The 21722-nt window shown below is 45.3% G+C and overlaps 1 protein-coding gene across 2 annotated transcripts in view; it reads right to left on the reverse strand.

Annotated features, from left to right (window-relative positions):
* Positions 1–21722, reverse strand: part of LOC144105640 (uncharacterized) — a 38421-nt gene that overhangs the window by 16308 nt on the left and 391 nt on the right. Inside the window, exons 2-7 of one of the 2 annotated variants that reach the window (XM_077638753.1) lie at positions 20743–20807; positions 15596–15685; positions 12848–12908; positions 11258–11295; positions 2478–2567; positions 690–768 (exon numbers count right to left, since the gene is read on the reverse strand). In XM_077638753.1, the coding sequence (XP_077494879.1) occupies positions 690–768; positions 2478–2567; positions 11258–11295; positions 12848–12908; positions 15596–15685; positions 20743–20807 (423 nt within the window). The remainder of the gene's footprint in view (positions 1–689; positions 769–2477; positions 2568–11257; positions 11296–12847; positions 12909–15595; positions 15686–20742; positions 20808–21722) is intronic. The other variant, XM_077638754.1, reaches the window with a different exon arrangement.

Here is a 21722-nt window from a genome sequence, read left to right on the forward strand (position 1 = left end):
CGTCTTTGTTGTTCCCTTGTGGTTTGCATGGTTTTGGCTCTAGTTTTTTCTCTAATTCAATTATGCACCAAATAGCCCGAAAAGGAATGTTAATGCAGAATAAATAAAAGGACGTGTTAGACGTGCTAGCCTATCTCGTATACCTACAAGCGCCAAGTGCCTCATACTATAAGACAATAACGAAGAAAATGTCAGCCTTCTCGCTTGAAACATTCATAACACGGGAAGATTGTAGGACATTTGATATCTGTTATTTTAAGTCACTACAGATTTGTAAATGGCAAAAAAAGAAAGGTCGGTAGTCCTTGTTCACGTTTTTAACAACAATATGAAGTCCGCTGCAGACTTTGGTTTTATTAATGGAAGTCACCTGTTTCGGTGATGTATTTTTTATCGAAAGCGGGTTTAAGGCAGGTAAGAACCGGAACAGTTTCATCACCACAGTTTTTGAGAATTTTATTTTTTGGAAGTGTTTGTAAGACATCGTTCCCGTTTTCATTAAAATAAGTTAATTTGTCAGCTGCTAGCACAGAGAAGCAACCTGTCAGAAAACAGTGCCTGCACGCCAATACAAAGCAACCCTCCGTCACAACACCCAAGCTAAAGAGCAAGTCCATCGCGTTCGTTTTAAATCGGGCGCACACAACTAAACTGTGATATTTGGATAGCGCTCCCGTGTCGTATTTTACCTAAGTCGTCGTGTTCAATGCAGCGTCCATTCTTGCAGATGCCAGCTGCGCCGAACGGATTTCCCAGTTTGTCGGTGTTCTGTAAAGAGAGAGAGAAAGAAAGAGAAAAAGGATACAGGTTGATTTGGAGAGAAAAACAGGGGTTGGCCATAGCGATCGTTGTTTGTCCTGCTGCCTCACCTTAAGGAAAAAGAGAACAGTTTTCTATTGGGACACGGTATGTACAGGAAACGCAAATATTCCGGGCAATTTTTGTTTAACCTTTACCGGTTTTTATGAAGGATACATAGGTGTGGTCTGTTGAGCTGAATGATTCTACTGCACGGAACACATTCTGTAACTCATATGGTCAATAGAGTCAATAATTGGACATATAATCCAGTAATATACGTTGTGGGGCTAGTTGGTTCATACTCAGGCTTCTTTTATGCGCACAGAAAGACGACACAAAAAAACAAGGTAGACAGGACGGAGCGCACCGTCCTGTTTACCTTGTCTTTTTGTGTCGTCTTTCAGTGCGCATAAAAGAAGTCTGAGAATTGGACATATAATTGACTAAAACTAAGTAATAATCTTTTTATTTTTATTTTACGGGAAGGTAACGCAGTGAGATAGATCCAAAATCGCCAACATCAAAGATGAGCTCAGTTTTTTTAATTTTTTTATTCAGCAATGTGGTTCCAAGTATCTAACGTCACAATTATGCATTTGAAAGCTAGTTGAGTTAGCTTTCCGGTATTAACTACTTATAAAATGGCGTCGCTGCGCATGGTATCGTATTCGCAATCAAATTAACTTATACATACTCAAATACACTAGCTGCGCCTTATTTGATGCATAAGAAGTGTGGAACAGGCTATTTTCTAAATATTATGCGGGAAAGCCAACTAGACGAGCATCCAAATGCGTATTTTTGGCAAGTCAATTTTTCGAACCGCTTTGCTGATTAAAAAACGTTAAAAACAGGGCTCATCTTAGGTTTTGACGGCCATCAATCTCGCGATTTAACCATGTTCTCCTAAAATCAATAAATAAAAACGTTTATTCATTAGCTTTAGTTAATCGCTTAAATAATGATCCATATGAGGCACATAGTGACCGCATTGCTCTGCAATCCAGCACAACTGACCGCATGAACGTACCTCACACTGTTCTGAAAATAAAAATCTGTAATGTTTCAAAATACTCTTTATAAAAGCTGATAAAAATAAAGCTTTATAGATTTCTTCAATTAGGCGCTAGGAAGCACGTGAAAGCCACCTCTGTGCGTAAGTTATGCGGCCATGTGGCCAAAAACTTAAATGACAGTTGTCCCCGTCAGAGAGCTAATTAACTGTAATCGACTATTTAAATGTTTAGTGACTGCAGTACAAGGGTATTTTAATGTTGGAGAATTAGAGAAGGCTTTATTCCTAAAGTATTCTATATGGTAGAATTTTCCTAGCACGCGTCTGTTCACAGGTATTCGCATCCTAATTTTAAGTTCTATGCGCGTAACTGCTCATGAAAGGCTGCGACAATCAGCTGAAAGCTGGTTGCGCTGTGACACGGCGTTTCTTCTGCCGACGGCGGAGAGCGGCTGGTGAAGCTGACAACTCTTTTCTTTCGCTTTCGGCTATCGAAATGAAAGAAACGCTTAGCGAACAGCTACGTCGCAAGAGGGAGGAGTTTCGCGTCGACTTCCACAGCCATGCATGCATAATTATGCAGAATCCGCGGAAACAAGATGCTATAATATTTATAAACACGCGCACTCTGGAAGAAGTTTGCAGTAAACGATGGGCTTACGAGACAAGGTGTTCCATAAAAGTAATTCTTCCGTTTGCGCTGCCCCAATCGGTCTCTGCATGTGTAGTGACAAGAAGGGGCGTATCCTCTCTGGAATGAAGTGAATTTCAGGAGGTTACCTCTGCACATCACAGCAATATATTCTTGTTTGTCAGCGTCATTGCAAAGCAGTATGTTAGCTAGAGATACAACTGAAAAGTTGATGCAAGGACAGCAATTATTTTTAGAGGTAATCGCAACTGCGCAGACTTATATAGAGCAAAGTTGCGAGAACTTAAGTTCTCAATAGAGGCTCTTGTAAAATAACGCACATCTTTTAAAGGCTTGCGCCTCAAGAAAATATTCTACCCTACGACGTGCAGACCCGTCGCGAGGTATGGACTGAAGTTAGCGATGGTGAGCAAACTTTACTTGATTGCGCGTAGGAAATTGGCTTACACAAAGCAGGAAACTCTGAATCTTAAGAAGGAAAATAGTGCTGCGATAAATGGCACATGCGTCTTAATCGAAAGAAATGAAACTCCTCATAACTTTTCGCGAACGCACCGTAATTAAGAGCAGAATAAGAAGAAGAAGAAGAACAAGCGATCGTCCAGGGCTACGCCGCTGTTGACTCTCGGCCGCTTAACTACAACGTGACTCCGGGCTGCTTAACGCCAACAAGACATATGGTAGAGGTGCTGGGTTGCCTTTAATGCACCGTACGCCTCCTTCAAGCCCGAGCTCAAGCCCCGGAGAAATACCTAAGGTGGACACGATAGTCCACCAGGGCAGTCGCCGATTGCAAGGCCTACCTCCCGAATTTGGACTACTCCCTGCTTCTAATCCACAACGAAGGGCTGGTGCTACCACAGTGAATCTTCCAGCTACAGTTCCGCTGGTCCTGCTCCACCACCAGCGAGAGCCACCGTATTTCTACGGCCAACCCCACGAGGATGCCGAAGACGGGCTGGACCAGTACGACCAAGTGGCCATCTACAATGGCTGGGGCGCTGACCGCAAGATGCGCCACGTTTAATTCGCCCTCGAATACTAGGTGAGGACCTGATTTATCAACAACGAATCTGGCCTACGAACGTGGGATACCTTCAAAACCGAGTTCCTCCAAGTTTTCAAGGACCGCACGTTACGCAAGGAGAAGGCTGACCTGCTTTTGCGGACCCGACATCAACTCCCTGACGAGAGTGTGATGATGTACGTCGAAGAAATGAAGCGACTCTTCCGACGTGCTGACCCAAGCATGTCGAAGGAGAGGAAGGTCAGCTTCCTGATGAAAGGGGTTAAGGAGCAGCTGTTCGCCGGCCAGATTTGAAGTCCTCCAGTGACTGTAATTGACTTCGTAAAGGAGGCGAGCTCCATCGAGAAGTCTCTTTACATGAGGGCCCGACAGTACGACCGCACAACAGCATCGATGCACACGGCAACTGTGGTGGGAGCCAGGACGAACTCGGCAGAATCTCTGCGTGAGATTATTCGATCCATCGTGCGAGAAGAACTGGCGAAGCTCTTTCCGGCTAAGGTGCAGCCGCAGGTTGCCACACTTTCTGATGTTGTTAGCGAGTAGATGCAACAGGCTTTAAGCACGAACACACTACTACCTCTCCCAGACCCGGTACAGCCGCAGCACCCTGATCTCAGCTGCGCCGCCGTCACAAGTCGTTTCATCATTTCCCAGCCGAACCCACGTTATGGCGCACCTGCCTCCGCCGCTACACGGAGTCAACCTCTCCAGCCGAATTCTCTACAGCGCCTAGGACGACGCAGAACGGATATCTGGAGAGCGCCAGACAATCAGCTGCTGTGCTACCATTGCGGTGAGGCTGAACATGCTTGGCGCCGCTTCCCATACAGGGAGATGGGCCTTCGAGGATTCCCGTCGGCTGTCCCCGTCCGACGTGTGGAGAACGACGGCAGGAGATCGCGGACTACATCTCGCAAGCGGATTCAGTACAGCGCCGCTTCTCTCGATCACCATCTCCGCGTCGCTACAGTTGCCCAGGTCGAGACCAGTCTCGGAGTCCACGTAGGAGAAAACTAGATGCAGCAGCCTCTGGAGGTGCAGCTACTGCAGATCCTCCATCGCCGCAAGACAGTTCACACACAACGCCGAATTTCCTAGCCGTACCGATGACTCACCAGCCAAAGTGCCTCAAAACAAGCCGATGTCCTCAAGTACCGCTCTGTGGCCACTAGGCCTTTTCTCGATGCCGGACTTCTTGGACGCACTGCAGCCGAAACCGACTGCCTCGACACCCCAAAGCAAGACGCTAGGAACAGTCTACTTAGAGGTATCGGTTGACGGCGCCAATGTAACCGCTCTATTGGATACCGGCGCCGATTATTCTGTGCTGAGTGGAAAATTTGCTGCGGCCCTAAAAAAGGTGCCGACCGCCTGGGACGGCCCAAAGATGCGTACTGCAGGGGGCCATTTGATCACACCAACGGGAACGTGCACGTCGCGGGTCACAGTGCAAGGCCAAACATTCCTCGCAACGTTCGTAGTGCTAGCCGAGTGCTCCCGGGGCGTCATACTCGGCGTATAATTTCTGACTGAGAACGGTGCCGTGATTAATCTGCAATCGCGGTCCGTCAAGTTCTCGACCGAGAAGGCCATATTCGTCGATAGTGTTCTCCCAGCTGCGCTGCACATTCCAGATGAACACGTCACCGTGCCTCCCCGTTCAAGTGTAATGATAACCGTCGGCTCAAAGAACATACGGCAAATTGAGGGTGTCGTGGAAAGCAAGCAGTTGTTCCTTCTGGACAGAGTACTTTCCGTTGCCAGGGCGGTTGTCTTCCTCGAAGATAACACGGTCGACGTTCTTGTCACAAATTTCAGCAACGACCACCAGCACCTTAACAAATGAACGACTGTGGCGTATATTGACGCTCTTAGTGCAACTAGGTTTGTGCACAGTTTAACGACTGCTTCATCGACTGAGCCTGATAGACCTGCTGGTGTTCAGTACGACATTAACCAAACCCCGCCGCTCGAGCAGCGAGACAAAGTGCGGGAAATGCTCGATCGCTACCGGGGCGCCTTCGCGTCGTCGCCACGTGCCGGGCGGACAAATCTTGCGAAACATCGCATAATTACTGATGAAAATGTTCCACCACCCCGCCAGTCACCGTATCAAGTGTCCACTAAAGAACGTGAGGCTATCAGCACACAAGTAGAAGAAATGCTCGCCGACGACGTTATTCGCCCTTCTAGGAGCCCATGGGCGGCGCCTGCAGTGCTTGTGAAGAAGGGCGGCACCTAACAATTCTGTGTTGACTACCGTCGGTTAAACAAAATCATTAAAAAGGATGTGTACCCGCTACCCAGAATTGACGATTCTTCGGATCGCTTATGCAACACCAGATATTTCTCCTGCATGGACCTGAAGTCTGGATACTGGCAAATTGAGGTATACAAAGGGACCGCGAAAAAACAGAATTCATCACTCCAGACGGCCTGTACGAGTTTCAGGTGATGCCATTTGGTCTTTTTTCGGCACCAGCGACATTCCAAAGGCTTATGGATACCGTTCTTGCAGACTTGAAGTGGCAAACTTGTCTGGTCTACGTGGACGACGTCATCGTTTTTGTCCCATCTTTCGAGGAGCACCCTACGTCACCCCGAGGACTTCTTGCAGGCCATAACGTGATCAGGCCTTACTCTAAATGCCGAAAAATGCCATTTTTCATACGAAGATTTAAAGTTTTTAGGCCATGTCATGCACTTATAAGGAATCTTTCCGGATTCCGAGAAAACACCCGCCATTGCCAATTTTCCACCGCCGCGTGACCAGAAGGAAGTTCGTCGATTCCTCGGACTATGCCCGTATTACCGCTGCTTCGTGGAGAATTTCTCTATATTTGCCTAACCCCTTACTGATCTGACAAATGCATATGTACCGTTCAAGTGGGAACCACCACAGCAGGTGGTGTTTCAACAGTTTCAACGCCGCCACCACTCCTCCCAGTGCTGGCGTACTTTGATGAACTTACAGACACAAGGGTCCACACCGATGCAAGCAACGTTGGTCTGGGCGCTGTCCTAGTTCAAGTTCTGCGGGCCCCAACCGCGTGTCATCGCCTATGCGAGCCGCGCACTGTCGAAGACAGAAGCCAACTACTCTGCATCTGAAAAGAATGCCTCGCCATCGTGTGGGCAGTTCAGAAGTTCACACCATACCTTTATGGCCACTATTTCAAAGTAGTGACCGATCATCACGCACTATGCTGGCTTACCAACGTTAAGGATCCCTCCGGGCGCCTCGCACGATGGAGCCTTCGACTCCAAGAGTTCAATATCACCGTCATATTCAAATCCGGTCACACACACGCAGACGCCGACTTTTTATCTCGTGCTTCCGTGCAAGCAGCGCCGGACGACGGTGCTGACGACGAAGACTTCGTGAATGCAGTACATACCAGCGACTTCGCCGAGCATCAACGCGCCGACCCTGACCTCCGCGACACCATTCGTTATCTTGAAGGTACCAGCAGGAGAGTTCCTAAAGCCTTCAGGCGAGCTTTGTTATCTCTCTGCATTCGAAACGGCGTTCTCTTCAAGAAGAATTTCACCACCAACAGTAGGCAATACTTGCTGGTCGTCTCTGTGAACCTACGCGACGAAATTCTTCACGTCTGCCATGACAAACCAGCTTCCGACCATCTTGGTGTTACTGGAATACAAGCCAGAATTCAAGACAAGTATTACTGGCCTCGCTTGGGTCCTGACGTTGCGGATTACGTCCACACTTCCCGGGATTGCCAGCTCCACGAAGTTCCGCCCGTGAAGCCAGCCTGATTCCTCAAGCCCATTGAGCCTGCTTCGCAGGCGTTTCAACAAGTCGGCATGGACTTGCTCGGGCCCTTTCCTATATAAGGTGCCGGAAAAAGGTGGATAATAGTAGCCACTGATTATCTCATGCGTTGCGGAGACAGCAGCTCTTCAAGGTAGCACCGCCATCGAAGTAGCCCAGTTTTTTTGTTCATCAAATTGCCTTACGTATTGGTGCTCCACAAGTTTTGTTAGGGACAGAGGGGCCGCCTTTTCCTCTGCGCTCCAGCACCATATTCTAACTTTCAGTCACACCAGTCACCGTAGGACGACTTCTTATCATCCACAAACTAATGGATTCACGGAACGTATAAACAAGATGCTTGCGGATATGCTTTCAATGTACGTGGACGTGGAACATAAAAGCTGGGACGACATCCTACCCTACGGCACGTTCGCATACAATACAGCCGTTCAGGAAACAATCAACATGACACCGCTTGGCCTAGTTTATGGACATCAGGGAACGACAACACTTGATGCCATTCTGCCTCATGTCGACGATCATCCAAATGACGACCTTGTGTCGTTTTTACAACGCGCCGAAGCTGCCCGCCAACTCGCACGGGTTCGAATCCAGGACCAACAGGGCCAGGACGCGCAAGGCTACAACCTACGGAGGCGGCATGTGAATACCACCCAGGTGGCCTTGTCTAGGTTTGGTCTTTTATATGATGACGCGGACTAAGTGAAAAGCTCGGGCGCCGCTACTTCGGTCCTTACCGAATTGTGCGACACCTTGAAGCCCTTAATTATGAAGTCGTCCCTCATGAGACTCAACAATCTCGACGCCACCAACGGCCCGAGGTGGTCCACGTGGTTCGCCTGAAGCCCTACTACGCAAGGACACCCTAGCACTTCTCGAGACCCCCTGCTTTCTTTTCAGCATAGGGTCGATGCTTTCAGAGGAGGGGGCTAATGACGCCAGCGCTCGTGCAGACAAATGCGCCTATTAAGAAGAAGAAGCGCTGGTCCAGGGCTACGCCGCTGCTGACTCTCGGCCGCTTAACTCCAACGTGACTCTGGGCTGTTTAACGTCAACGTGACAATATTTTCACCACATGTTCTAAGGTCTCGCGTATACTTGGTTTTCTCCAATTTTTATAATTCCTCCCGTCTAGCGACCCTCCGCTTAAACCGGCGTCTCTTTACCCCCCCCCCCCCCCCCCCCCCCCTGCCGCTGCTACATAAGCAAGTTTACCCTGTGGACTCCTACTACCTAGGGCGCATCCAAACACTCACTTTTCTCGATATCCATAACTTGCACCGCATTCATTCAAGATTATATGCCGACGGATGTTTTTGGTGTGGTGATATTCCTGCATTGACACAATTTACATGGACATGCACGGCTAAACCCACCCATGCCCAACGCGGCACTGGAATAGTGGGAGATGACACTGACCAGAGGCACTCTTGAAGACAAGGAGGCCCTAGTCGTCATCGCCTAATCGTCGGCGCAAGCTACTGAAGTCCCTGGATAAAAGACCCCACCTGCAATCCGCTCTGGTCTGGTGTGATACAATAAGTCTTTATTATCTCGCTCTCTCAGATGTAATTTAATCTCATCACCTGAATAAAAAATGCTGGCATACATTATATTCTTCCTTCAGAAGTTAAAATGTGCTTCATCTGTCGGGTATGCTTTGTGAACATACCATACTTCGACCTTAAAGTCATTGAAATAAACCTCGCCGCTCGTTTCATCATTTCGCAAATTTAAAAGAAAAACCAGATTTGCTTTAATAAAAAATTCTGTGGAATTCCAACACTCCCGATCCGCTATGTGACTTCGCGTCTGTTCCTTTTTAGTCGTTTTTAACGGCACGACATCTTTTGCTGCAACTAACCGCGAGGATGTTATCACGCTTAGAACACATGCACTCAGCTTATCGCACGCATCACCGCCCACACCTCTGCCACGAAAACTTCATAGTTTTATCTGACGCCATAGTTCTTTGGAACGGCCCTCCGGATAATTTAGTAACATGCTCTGACCACCATCTATTACATCACAAATTGATTAGCCGCTTTTTGTGCCACTGCATCCTATTTTTGTCACTGCGCATTACGGTAAATCCTAGACTTTTTATCACCGTACTGCGATGTTGAAGCGTAAACGACAGCCCGTTATCAACTTTTGAGGGGCCACTTTTGGACTTTTCTCTAGGTTTGTTCTTTTGCTAATTTAAATATAGTCTTTCTGTTTTCCGCTGTGTCATTTACTTTTGTTCAGAGACTGCCCTTAACTTAAGGCACATCCCTCTTTGCGTAATGCCCACCGGGCCTTTAAGGGAAGAAAAATTGGAATACAATATTATTCCATGTCCGGTTTCAAAATGGCAGCGTCATTAAACAGTCCAAATGGCATAGTACAGAAGCTTTCCATTTCAGCATTGAACCTCAATCTTGTTATATTTATGCCACGGCATGACCATAATCCACATTAGTGTAGTTCGGAGTTTACATAATGTCCTTCCTTTGCAAGCGGCAAACAAGTGGAAATTCTAGTTTGTATTTTCCTTCAGAATTGATTGCTATGCCTGAAGAGTATTTTTTATGCAAACACATTTTTAATTCATCCTTTGTATGCGGGGATCATTAAACACTATAGGTGAGTGCGGGAGAATGCTCGTGAAAGACGCCGTTTCCCCACAGGTGTTGTGTGCCATTTTGACACCCGGGGACACAAACGCCCGAAATAGATCAGAAGGAGGCTCTTCATGCGAGCTTGGTCTACTTTAAAAAGGACTGAGGCTGAGCCGACGCGCTCATCCTCAAGCCTAACTTATCCTCATGTCCAAACTTAATTGGTCTTGAGATCGGTACGTTTTTTTAAAGCAGCTAGGACAAAATCCTCTGCAGTTCGTTTCTGCTCGACGCTTTTGTTGGTTACACCACTAAGAATGTCGCCGCTGTATTGCAGGCCACATTAAGCATGAAGAAGCGCACGTACCTTTCCTAAAAGTCCTCATACAACCGGGTTTGTTTGCTTTTCGGCACTGCAGTGGGTTCTGCATAGGCGCTCAGAACGTCAGAGGGGAACGGAAGCATTTAATTTCACTGCTCCAGAGCTTTTAAACGCTGCAGCGCACCACAACATACCAAAGATAATGTCCAGCACTTAGCAGGCTTATTAGGCTGGGAACTTTCGGAAAGAGCGTCTCGCGCTTAACGGCACGTGGCTAAATGTCCACAATCGAATAAATGGAATCCAGAAATACGGTCGAGAAATTGTAGCTAAGGCGGTTTGTGAAAGAACGTGCTAGTTTTATTTCTCACGTTTTCAGTAATATTGGGTTGCATTTTCCGTAAGTAAGATGTGTGACCTGTAAGCCAGTGGTCAGGCTCACTACCCGCTTACGGATGCCTTATAAGCTTATCCTAGATATACCAAACGCATGCAAAAATTTGTTTTGAAAATTGGCTTCTGAGGAAAGGAAATGGCGCAGTAACTTTCTAACATTTCGATGTTAGCATCCCGGAGAACGGTCTACTATTGGGTGCAAGTCCGGAAGCCAGGGCTTCCAGGCGTGCGTTATTGCAATCGACGAGCGGCCATTGCTAGTCCCTTTCGCTGTTGAATTTCAGCCTACTTTGCAGCCTTCCACCAGTAGAGGACGGTTGTTCGGGATGTTGCCTGCTCGCCGCACACTGCCACAAATCTCACATTCTCCTTCTACAAGAACCATGTCGTCCGCGCTGTGCCTGCATGTAAGCATTCGCGCTGCCTCCTCGGCTGCTGACATGTAGAGGAAGAAAGTACGCTGGAAGCCACGAGGTGGATACCCTCGACTCGCTCTGCTGTATAGTGTGGACTACAGTCCACACTACTAATGACAGGCGCAATACACGATAAGTCATATGATGCGGACCGGCAGATACCAAAGTGCAAATCTATATGGTACAGCCCATGGTGTTAAACAATCCTCGTTTCCTACGTACTTACGCCTCGGTAAACGCCGTCGCAAGTTGCATACCAGGGTGCTGAAAGATGAAGAATTCGCCATGAATGCCTACCACCGGTAATGATTGAAAGGGAAGAGGGAACACACAGGGGTTGTGGGTATTCGATTTTTTTTGTGCGCACATAGTGGTGCACTTTGCATTCCGTTTAAGATCACCACTTTGCCCCGCTTCACTACATTTTTACACCCAATATTACTGGCCAAAAGCATTATTTAATGGGAAAGTGTTTAAGAACTCAAATTTTTCATATATTGTAAGATTTGATGATGATGATGATGGATATTTATGGCGCAAGGGCATCTGTGGCCATAGAGCGCCATGACACAAGGTATTTTTCTTTTTCTCAAGGTGGGGTCAAAGACCCATTTTCCAAGCATTTCACCCTAAATAAGCCGGGCACCAGACCAGGGGAAAGCTTGTACCCATTGTATTACCGGTGGGTACCCGGCGACACTGGGGATGGAACTCCGCACCTCCCGCATGCGATGTATGATTTCACTACAACAAGCAATATATCCACACACATTCCTTCACAGGCTTGCATTTTTTTGCTGTTAACGTTTTACTATTGTCAAAAGCGTTTCCCATTGGTTCTTTATGGAAGTCTTAACTGCTCCATTAGAGCGATGCAAAAAGTTTAAAAGAAAGATGTTGCTACACATCGATGAATTGCACCATTCCTTTCCTTAGGTACATAACAGAAATTGAAAATTTTTCTCCAAAAATGTTGAACATGTAAAGGTTAAGTGGCTGCAATGCTAGTGAAGACACGCAGAAAATTATGCAGTCAAACGAGAAGTTTGGGCTGGCTGGTGAATATTGATAATGAAACACAGTGAAAACTAGAAGGGGCCCAGAAGAGAAACAAGGCACCACACGCGCGTCTGGTGTTGTCTTTGTGTTGTGCACTTCGTATAGTTTGCACTGTTTTTCACCATGAATAATGCAGGCACCATTCACGTACTGCCCCACTTGCCGTGGTGCACTGTGTGCTCCTCGGCAGTGACACACAGGAAACATAATCAAGGATAATTTATTACGAACACTGTAAAATATCCTAAGGCGGGGCTAAGTGTTTTTACGACTTGCCTGCATAGAAATTTTGCCCAATTCTAGTGCGGCATGAATTGGTGTCCTATGCGCCGCTCTAAATCATTTCTCAGGAATAGTTTATGTAGCGGTTACACTCCTAGTCACTCAACTACGCTTCGGATTTGGTATGTTCAGGAGTCCGCCTTCATGAGAAACTTGAAGACGCTTCTAGCTACCTTCCTTGCTATATCCAGTGCCCTTTGAGACAGCATTATGTCGTCTTCGCTTCTGCGTAGTGTCACCACATGACAGAACCTAACAAGTAATCAAGAGAAAGAAGAGCGAAGATGTGTGTTCACACCGCGTACTTTTTGCCGGAGAATGTGTGATGATTGCTGGCGCAAATGACTTGTTTCAATAATGCCAAATTCCTCTAAAATGCTTCATTTTAATTGCAAACATTTTTATTGGTTCACAAAAGGCATGCAGTGTCATGAAAATGTATTTTGCTGGAGGAATTTATCATAGATGTACTTACGTGAAATTTCAATGCACACTCCTCTGATGCACTGTCCTGCAGTATGGCGCCCCATTGACAGCTTGTGATAAAAGAAATTGTTAATCGGAAGCGGCCTCATGTAATTTACACGAGGAGCGAGTGGAAATGTTCAAAAACACAAGCCATGACATCCGCGAGATGTTCTTGCTAGAGCATGAGACAGCTGAAACTCATTCTCACTGCCAAACTATATTCCATGAATACAGCGCAACGAACGGGACCTAGAAGAAGGACAAAAGCAGGCACACAACACAGCGCTGTGTTGTGTCCCTGCCTTTGTCCTTCTTGTACGTCCCGTTCGTTGCGCTGTAGTCATGAAATGTCGAAACTAACTCGCCCAAACACTTACCTTTCCAAACTATATGTTTTAACAAGAGCGGCCATTTGGGCGAGCTGGTATAGCGTTTATAGCGTTTTTTTTCTTCATGAAGTGCATAGAAGACGATGGTAGCCGAAAGGGCCGTATGTACACCAGCAATATGTTTCAAGTGCCATATTTGTTTTGTAAGAGGATGATGCGTACTGTACTGCAAGTACAGCGAGTACTGTACTGTGAGTACTGCAAGAGGATTACGCGTTTTTAAGGAAACAAGGACGGAAAATATTTGTAATTTTATCGGAGTGAGACACATTTCTAAAATTTTCTTAACAGCTGTTATGCCCGACAAAAAAGACCAGAACTGCCAAGCCATTTATAAGCTGTTATCTTCGGTGGTCGAGCAATTTTCTTGGGATTGCAGCATTCTTTGATGCAGCCTTAGCGCTGCTATACAGTCAAAGTCATTTTACAAGAAATAATTATGAATGATTCCATCAAGATAATTCGTTCATACTTCCTCCACGTGTTATGGGTCCTTCCGGCGTTGACACCAATTAGAATCAGCTATCTGGCACTGGAGAGTCGGTCGCTGGACAGTACTATGTCGGTTGGACAACAGGGCCCAATCATGGGTCTCTTGTGGACTAATATAAATAAATTATTCTGTCCCATTTATACAATCAGCTCATTCTGTAATCATCCGGTTTAAATGCTGGAGCATTGAAACACTGAGGGCACTTAGCTACACAAGAAGGAACAGAAAGGGTTTTTTTCGTGTAGAACTTGCGGCATGCAGTAAGGTGGCAAAAATGCAGTTTGTTATGCAGGGCATATCCCAATCAGTGACAGTGACAGATGGTACACAACCGTGATTCGTGCCTTGTTTATTATTCTGCCTTGCGATTCCTGCAGTTCAGTTGTGCTTTTCCACTCTGATATGTAAAGCTGTCGTGCTAGGCTGATAAGTGAAACTTAGGATTGAAGTTTCACGAGTTTCCACTTCCCCCAGATCTTGCTGCTTTCTGCGCTGCGATTAGAAATGTAAAAACCGAAAGCACACGCGGAGGGCCGTATATAAACGTATATCATATATTCACACCTACCAATTCTGGACAAAAGCATTTTTTTAGCAGGAAACCGTTTATGAACGCACTTTTTTTCATATAATGGAAGATTTCACTAAAAGAATTGGAGTCAATCTGTTGTCCGCCATTACCTTGCCATGCCTTGTAACCCACTTTTTGTCAGCACTTCATCCTACCTAGTTTAGCAGTGGTCGTCATTGCTAGCGGTGAAGAATCTTTTAACTCTTCTACTATCTGCCCGTGGTAGCGATTGTGGCTCGGTTTGAGCCAGTGGGCAGGCCTGTGCACTTTCCTTTCCTTTCTTCCTGGGAACAACAACAGACAGACTGCTGCTCCAGTGTGCTTCAAGTTGAAAGGTTTCCGAACGCGAATATGGCCTCTCTGTGTACTCAAAAGTTTTGGAGTGTCAGTATCTTTCCTGAACTCACTGCTTCATTTTCGCCATATATCCGCACTTCCTATTAAGATTGCAGAGCACACCAGCGTCTCACTAGCATTCCTTCCTTCTCAAGTTCTCAGTTTGCGGCGGGTATTAGAAAGGCTCTAACCCACTAGCGTGGGCGGTGGATTTGTGGCTGCATCATTCAATGAATACTTATAGCGCAACCGACAACAAAGCACACCGTAAGAGACATTGTGTTCGCTTGTGCTGTTCGCGTGTCTCACGGTCTCCTTGGACGTCTGTTGCTCTACAGTGTTTTAGGGCGAAAGCCTTCAATGGCTCATATTCGCGGCCATGGATCTGTTCGGTGTCCGTTACTTCTAGCAACTCGATAAGGAAGAAAATCTTTGTGCACGGAGGGATTCGAACCACCACCCTCCCGTTCCGCAGCCGAGAGTGCTAACGACTACACTAATTCCTGCCAACGCATGTGTAGTTCTTGTCTAGGACGCTGAGAGTGTTTGCGGAGAGGCGTCGAATGAGACGGATGCCTCCCAAATGCCCTCCAGTGTCTCCAGCATTTCAGATTCATGCACAGTTGTGTACTTAATCAACATGTTAAACCTCAGAAGTACATCCTACGAAGTAGCATAAGTTGGCAACAATGTCTGAAGAACTAATTGCCCCTTGAAGGCCTTTGGCTTCTTAATTCGATAGAAATCTGTTTTTGTGGAGGACCAAGAACATTAAAGCCACTGACAAGACTGCGTTTATCTTAATGGTGCGTAAATTGCTTAATTAAAAGCGATGTGCTAGAAATAACTTCATAATAATGCGAGCAGAATACGCAGTTCTTTCGATATACTGCCTTGTCAGCAGCAAATGCTAGCACATTATCTGGTTCAACCACTAAAAAAACCAATGAGTTAACGGTAGCCTACCGTGCAAGGCGCTCCGTCTCCAAGAGTTCCATGGGACCAGCCAGTGATGAGGTTATAACAATAGTATGCACAGGGTGATTTTGGTCCTGGCTGTAGGAGAGAGAAATAAAACATGGTACTCGTTCTGATGCGTGTATTTACTTCTGCCAGTCATTTAAAATAATTAATCTTTTCCATAGGAGTAGCTGCTCCAGCGAATGTGTCGAGCATGAAGTTTAAATGCTGCTTGAAGAGTGAAACATTTCTAAAAATTGAGTTTTTCTTGTAAAGACGAAATGAATAATTAATTTTTCAGAGAAGATATTTTTTTTGTCGATGCTATTATTTTGGTTATCTAGAACACGAATAGCACACAATGAAGCAATTTCCGTCAAGTTTTCTTCACAACTTATAAATTGTTTAGTGTTTCTTGTAACAAAATGCGTTATATTCAAGAGTTTAACAGCCCATCGCAACCTGATTTGCTTTATTTCGGCCGTGTCTACCTTGTTGGTGCTAGTGTTGTCATCAGTCTTCAAATTAAATACGGAGGCGGGCCGCTATAAAATAGGGCGAGTGCTCTACAAGAAAGGAAACGAAAAATTAAATCAACTTGCGGGATACCAAGCTTTCAGATACGTGCTTTCAAAGCGCCGAGGATCGAGTAACTGTAAAACCATTAAAAAAGAAGTGCTCGCCACACATAAATCTTTTTAGTGCTGCTGCACATACCTGGATGGGGCGAAGTTTATTTTTTTTCTTGAACAAGAAGGCTCTAACAGATATTTTAAATGCGTATAGCCAGAAAGGTGCATTCCTATGTTGGCAGACTGTGTTTCAACATTTAGACTACTATTTGCATCGTCCAATGTCATTGCTTACGGACGCAATCGCAGATCATAAGCTCATCGTAAAACGGTCACTAGCGCACGACAGAACTTGCTGCGGTGGCTGAGTGGTTAGAGCGCTCGGCTACTGATCCGGAGTTCCCGGGTCCGAACCCGACCGCGGCGGCTGTGTTTTCATGGAGGAAAAACGCTAAGGCGTCTGTGTGCTGTTCGATGTCAGTGCAATTGAAAGATCCCCAGGTGGTCGAAATTATTCCAAAGCCCTCCACTACGGCACCTCTTTCCTCCTATCTTCTTTCATTCCCTCCTTTATTTCTTCCCATACGGCGCAGTTCACGTGTCGGCCGATATGTGAGACACAGACTGAGCCATTTTCCTTTCCCGGAAAACCAAAGCACTATAGAGAGTTAACCATACAATCTTGAAAAAGCACTTCTGAATTAAAGCTCATGTATGGGAGGTATCACGTCCCACTAGCAATGGTTTCAGTGGTTCGGGAGTTCCATCAAGGTTTTCCTGAAACTAGCGCACGTAAGACAAGCTTGCCATGAGATTTACGTGGCCAGACATGAATGAAGGCAGCATTCGTTATGTTTGTCCATGTCGCTCTTGCTGAATAAATGCAGTTGGATTCCGGCGACCAGCTACCGTCATAGTTGCGTCTGATCTCCCAAGTGCGTCCTTAGAAGTGGTAAACTTTGATTTTGTGGACAGCATCAAAAAGGTATAGACGAACACTGCGGTTAATGCGGCAGAGTATGAGTTAGCATTGGTGTTCCCCCTGAAGGATCAACCGCTGCGCAGATGACGCGATCAGACAGTGCGACCAGATGGCGTGATACAGACTGGCAATCATCCTGGACACGCCGTGCCCTTTTTTATTGTTTGTCTCATAATATGTAGTAAAACAACATAAATAATAGAGAGAGGGGGTCTGGACCAGCAGCGCTTTGTCAGGCTTAACGCCAATTCGAAAGAAATGAAAAGAAGATAAGGGTCCCAACAAAAAAGAAGTTTAAAGGGAAAATAGAAGCAGTAAACGCCAAACCAGATAAAAAAAGAAGAAACAAAAGGCAGATCACAGTCAAAGTCACCGTGAAAATTCAACAAAGGCACATAGGGCAGACCACGATGAAAAAAAAAACATGTAAAAACCAAACTCACAACATAGTCAAGGTCTCAGTAACAATCCCAGACGAAGCACAGAGTGCAGGGCGTGACGAAAATCCATGACGGACAAACATAATAAAAAAGAAGACGAAACAAATGTCACAACATAGTCAGGGTCAGAGTCACACAGTCGAAGCACTGCCAAAGCAATAACAGCAGTATGCAGGCCACGGCGAAAGACAATCATGCCAAACAAAGGAGCACGGATCTCTCCTCTGCGGAGAGCTCGTGGAATAGAAATGAGAGGAAAGAAAGAAATCACCGTAAATAATTAGGAATTGTGTTGCTTTGGAGTTGAACCATTTGAAGGAGGAAATCACAGACAGCAGGGCCTCTCATAAAGAAGGGGTAAGTAGATGGTGTAAAAAAGATTTCAAGCAGGAAACAAAAGGAGCAGTAAGGGAAAAATCCCGGATGTAATGTACCCTGTCCGCTGTCCGCCACTGCTAACCCATCGCCTCCCACTTAGTTTCCGCCTTCCCTGTCCCACTTCTTCGCTCCCTCCGCTCCTCTGCAGATGACATGGGGATTTCCCTCTCTCTACTTTGCCACCTGCCAAACGAGGCTCCAGGCGAACGGACAGAAATGCCGATTGTTCCGACAAATGGTTCTTATGAACATTAGAAAGAGACTGGGAGGGTGCCGCAAAGATGCGTGGTCTGCTCCCTCCAGTAGGTCCCGCAGCCGCCCGCCAAATAAGGCAAGACCCTCAAGCACGGGCATGCCGAGTAGATACAACCTAAGAAAGACGCCAACACCCACAAGTTCTTTAGCTCCGTGCGGAGTGGGTGTTCCCACACAACCAGGCCAGATGGATTAGGTAAATAGTGTTCAAACAGTATAATTCAGAAAAAATTATTGAGGGAAGTTACGTGCTTTAAGTGCGTAAGCAATGTTTTTGATTTCTATTTCATTTTTTAACGCAAGAGCTTTAGTACCCTCGTGTCGGAAAAAAATTGTCTGGCGTTGCAGACCGCTTGAAGCCTCTCAGCCGGTCCGGCAACCTAGGTGGCCCACTTAGGTCAGATGACCCTGTGTCGTTATCACAACCTACCCACCGAATTGTGAGGAAGCTAAGCAGTGTGGCAGGTGGCGGTTAAATTAATGATTGGTTGCGAGAGTTGCACCAGTGTGCCAAGGAGTGGTATGACGACTTGCAGGGGTCTCTGAATGTGAAGTCGAGGAAGACCATTTTTACATAAACAGGCATTAACCCACTCAGGGAATTGTCTCATACTCCTAAGAAGGACATTAAGTGTCCACTCTAGTTGTAGTGCGCTAACCTGGTATTTCTTACACTTAAATTACGTTCTATTTTCATGTACCATTTACAAAGCTTTCTTGAAACGCCACGAAAGACATCGCAAGAGAAACAGTGCGCTAGACAGGGGGTAAGGCTGAACACGTTACCAAGAGGGAGTGCCACTCCGGTTTAAAGTCGGTCTGTTTGTATCTTTTACTTAGATGAAAGATCACTGAAACCAAAAATAGATAAAACTGCGATGTCCTTTGGCCAAAAAAGGTGAACCTAGCATATGCGTTTTCTTACGACTGTATGCTAATGATTATGTGTGTCAATAGAAAGGAAGAAAAAAAATAAATGAAAAGATTAGGGCGTTTCCCTTCTAAGCACGTAAGTATACTTAAGTGCACTTCGTGATTTTGCTCAGTTCAACGCTTTGTACAAGGCAGTTTTTACGCAGACATAACATGTGGCTCGGTTGTTCTGTCTTATACTTGCAGTCGTGAATCTCTCGTTTTTCTTTCTGAGTTCACTCTTTTTTGCCGCCTGAGTGTGCCATACCTTGCATACCCAAAAATTATAAACAAAACCATTTTTTCAACGGGAAAAAGTTGATGAGCGCAATTTTATCATATATTTTAACAATTTGTTTGCTATAAAGATTTTCGATATGATCAGAAGCGATCCCTTTTTGTTTTGAATGGCTGTCTGAACTGTTTGATGAGTTATAGAAACTCTATAAAACAATGTTTTTTGTGCATATTAGAAGATTGGACCACTGCCTTCAATATTTATGCACCAGTACTTTAACAGCTTTTCAATATTCAAAATTTTTGTCCAAGATTGTTAGACATATTTTACCCGCCGCAAGGGGCCAATCATAATTACGGGTGCGCAGTGGCGTATGTACCTTATCAGAAATTAACCAATACACCTAAACGAAAGTATTGAAGTATGCGGAGTCTGACTAGTCATAGCACTAGAATCCAATAAAGCATCGCGAACCTGTGGTTTTATTACAGGTCATGTGACTCTCAGAACCAGGAAATGCTAAAATTTATCTTCTTGGCGCAACACAAGCAACCTGTAGCCCCCAACAGAGGCATGTTGCGAAAACAAGACGAAAAATAGTGACTAAAAGCTTCAGAGCGCCTAATAAGACAGTTACAATGTAATTCTTCAGGGCACAGGAATAAAAATGTACACTGGTAAGTGTCCATGCCGCCAGATCAGATTATTAGTGACCCAAACAAGGCGTTAACAACAATTATGTGATAGTGAAAGGAAAGAGGGATAGCATCATTTTAGTCCATGTAACGACAAAAACAAAGACTGCATATTTGTGCGCAAAGACTGTTTCCAATCTGCTTTTTTGTTATGTTTATATGATAATGAACAAAAATTGTGAAAGTACGTATTAGAGCCAGAGGTCGAGCTGAGATAAGAGGAAATGTTCATTCGTAGATGTTTGTGAGATATCTAGACAGCTTTCTTCTATACGCTGGGATCACATCTTCACACCATTTTATTCTTTATATTTGCACTAAACGCATTTTAGATAAGTAAGTTTAGGTGATAGTTTCGGAGGCACGATTGTGCATACATTCCTTTCTGCCACGTACTACAGGCAAGTTTGTTCTTGCACCGAGGAATCGGAAGTGTGTGGCTGTGTTTATACCGCAGGCAAAAATAATTTTTACGAAAAATGATGTTTCTTGCCAGTGTCTCTTTGCTAAACGTAATACAGAAAATTTATGTTAATTGAAATAAAGTAGCGAGTCGGTAAAATACAGCCATTTCATTTGGTGTTCGAAACACGCAAATTTTTGAGCTACGAAAAAAAGCTATTCTAGAATAAAGCATCTGGTCACACAAAAAAGTGGCCGTTTAATCTGCAGCGAACTCACAGTGATGTAGTGGCCTTTGCAGTGGTGCCATGGAGAATATGCAGGATTCGCTGCACAGCAACTGCCTGGTGAAACGTTAGAAGGAATCAGGAAGATGATGTCATACAATGTTTGAAGTCTGACGCACTTATGCTTTTGTATATGAGGACATGGGCTCAGGGAAAATGAAATTCGATGTCTGCAGCACTTATTCTGCGATTAATTTTCTGTTCGCTGAAATACTAACGTAGAGGGCCTATTTATTATACGCCTCTGTTCTCAGTAAAATAACGCCGAAAAAATACTGCGGGTCAGCGACTTTAGCAAAGCTGAATATTTGCAAGCTGCACTTTTCGAGAGACCGCATACGGGCCGTGTTTTGAGGGACTCATAGAGTCAGTAGGAAGGAGGTTAATGTAGAATGAACCTTCTCAGACAAAATAAGAAATAGTTCTTGTTTGGCTAGCTAGAAAGCATCATATTCGTATTGAGGAGTACTGTAGAAATTAGCAAGCAAATTTTAGCCAAGCGTATATCAAGATTAGCCCACATACCTTGTCTGCGGAACAAAGGTTTCTCCCGTTCACTTCCAAATAACCCTGTCTTAATTAAGCCTAGTGCGGACAACTTAACCGTTCGGGTGTCCTTAGTCATTTCTCAGTGTGAATGTCTGCTGTGCAAGTGGGAGGAGCGGGGTTCGAACCCCAGTGCCGCTGAGCATTTACTGAGTGAACTGCTTTAGAAGTGGGTCTCTGATCCCACCTTTAGAAGACGAAATACACTTTGTGACATGGCACTCATTGGCTACTAATGCCCTTGCGCGATAAAGTTTCATCATCATCATCGAAAACTACGTGAGCGTTCGGAGTTAAGTAAACATTATATTTCATCACGAATTATAGCGATTGAGAATAATATGAATACCCCGTAAGAATTCTGTGAATAAGATGTAAAAGATAGCATTGCAATATTCGTATTGTATCCTTTGTTCTTCGGTATTC

Source organism: Amblyomma americanum, chromosome 9 (genome assembly GCF_052857255.1).
Source record: "Amblyomma americanum isolate KBUSLIRL-KWMA chromosome 9, ASM5285725v1, whole genome shotgun sequence".
Classification (NCBI taxonomy): domain Eukaryota; kingdom Metazoa; phylum Arthropoda; class Arachnida; order Ixodida; family Ixodidae; genus Amblyomma; species Amblyomma americanum.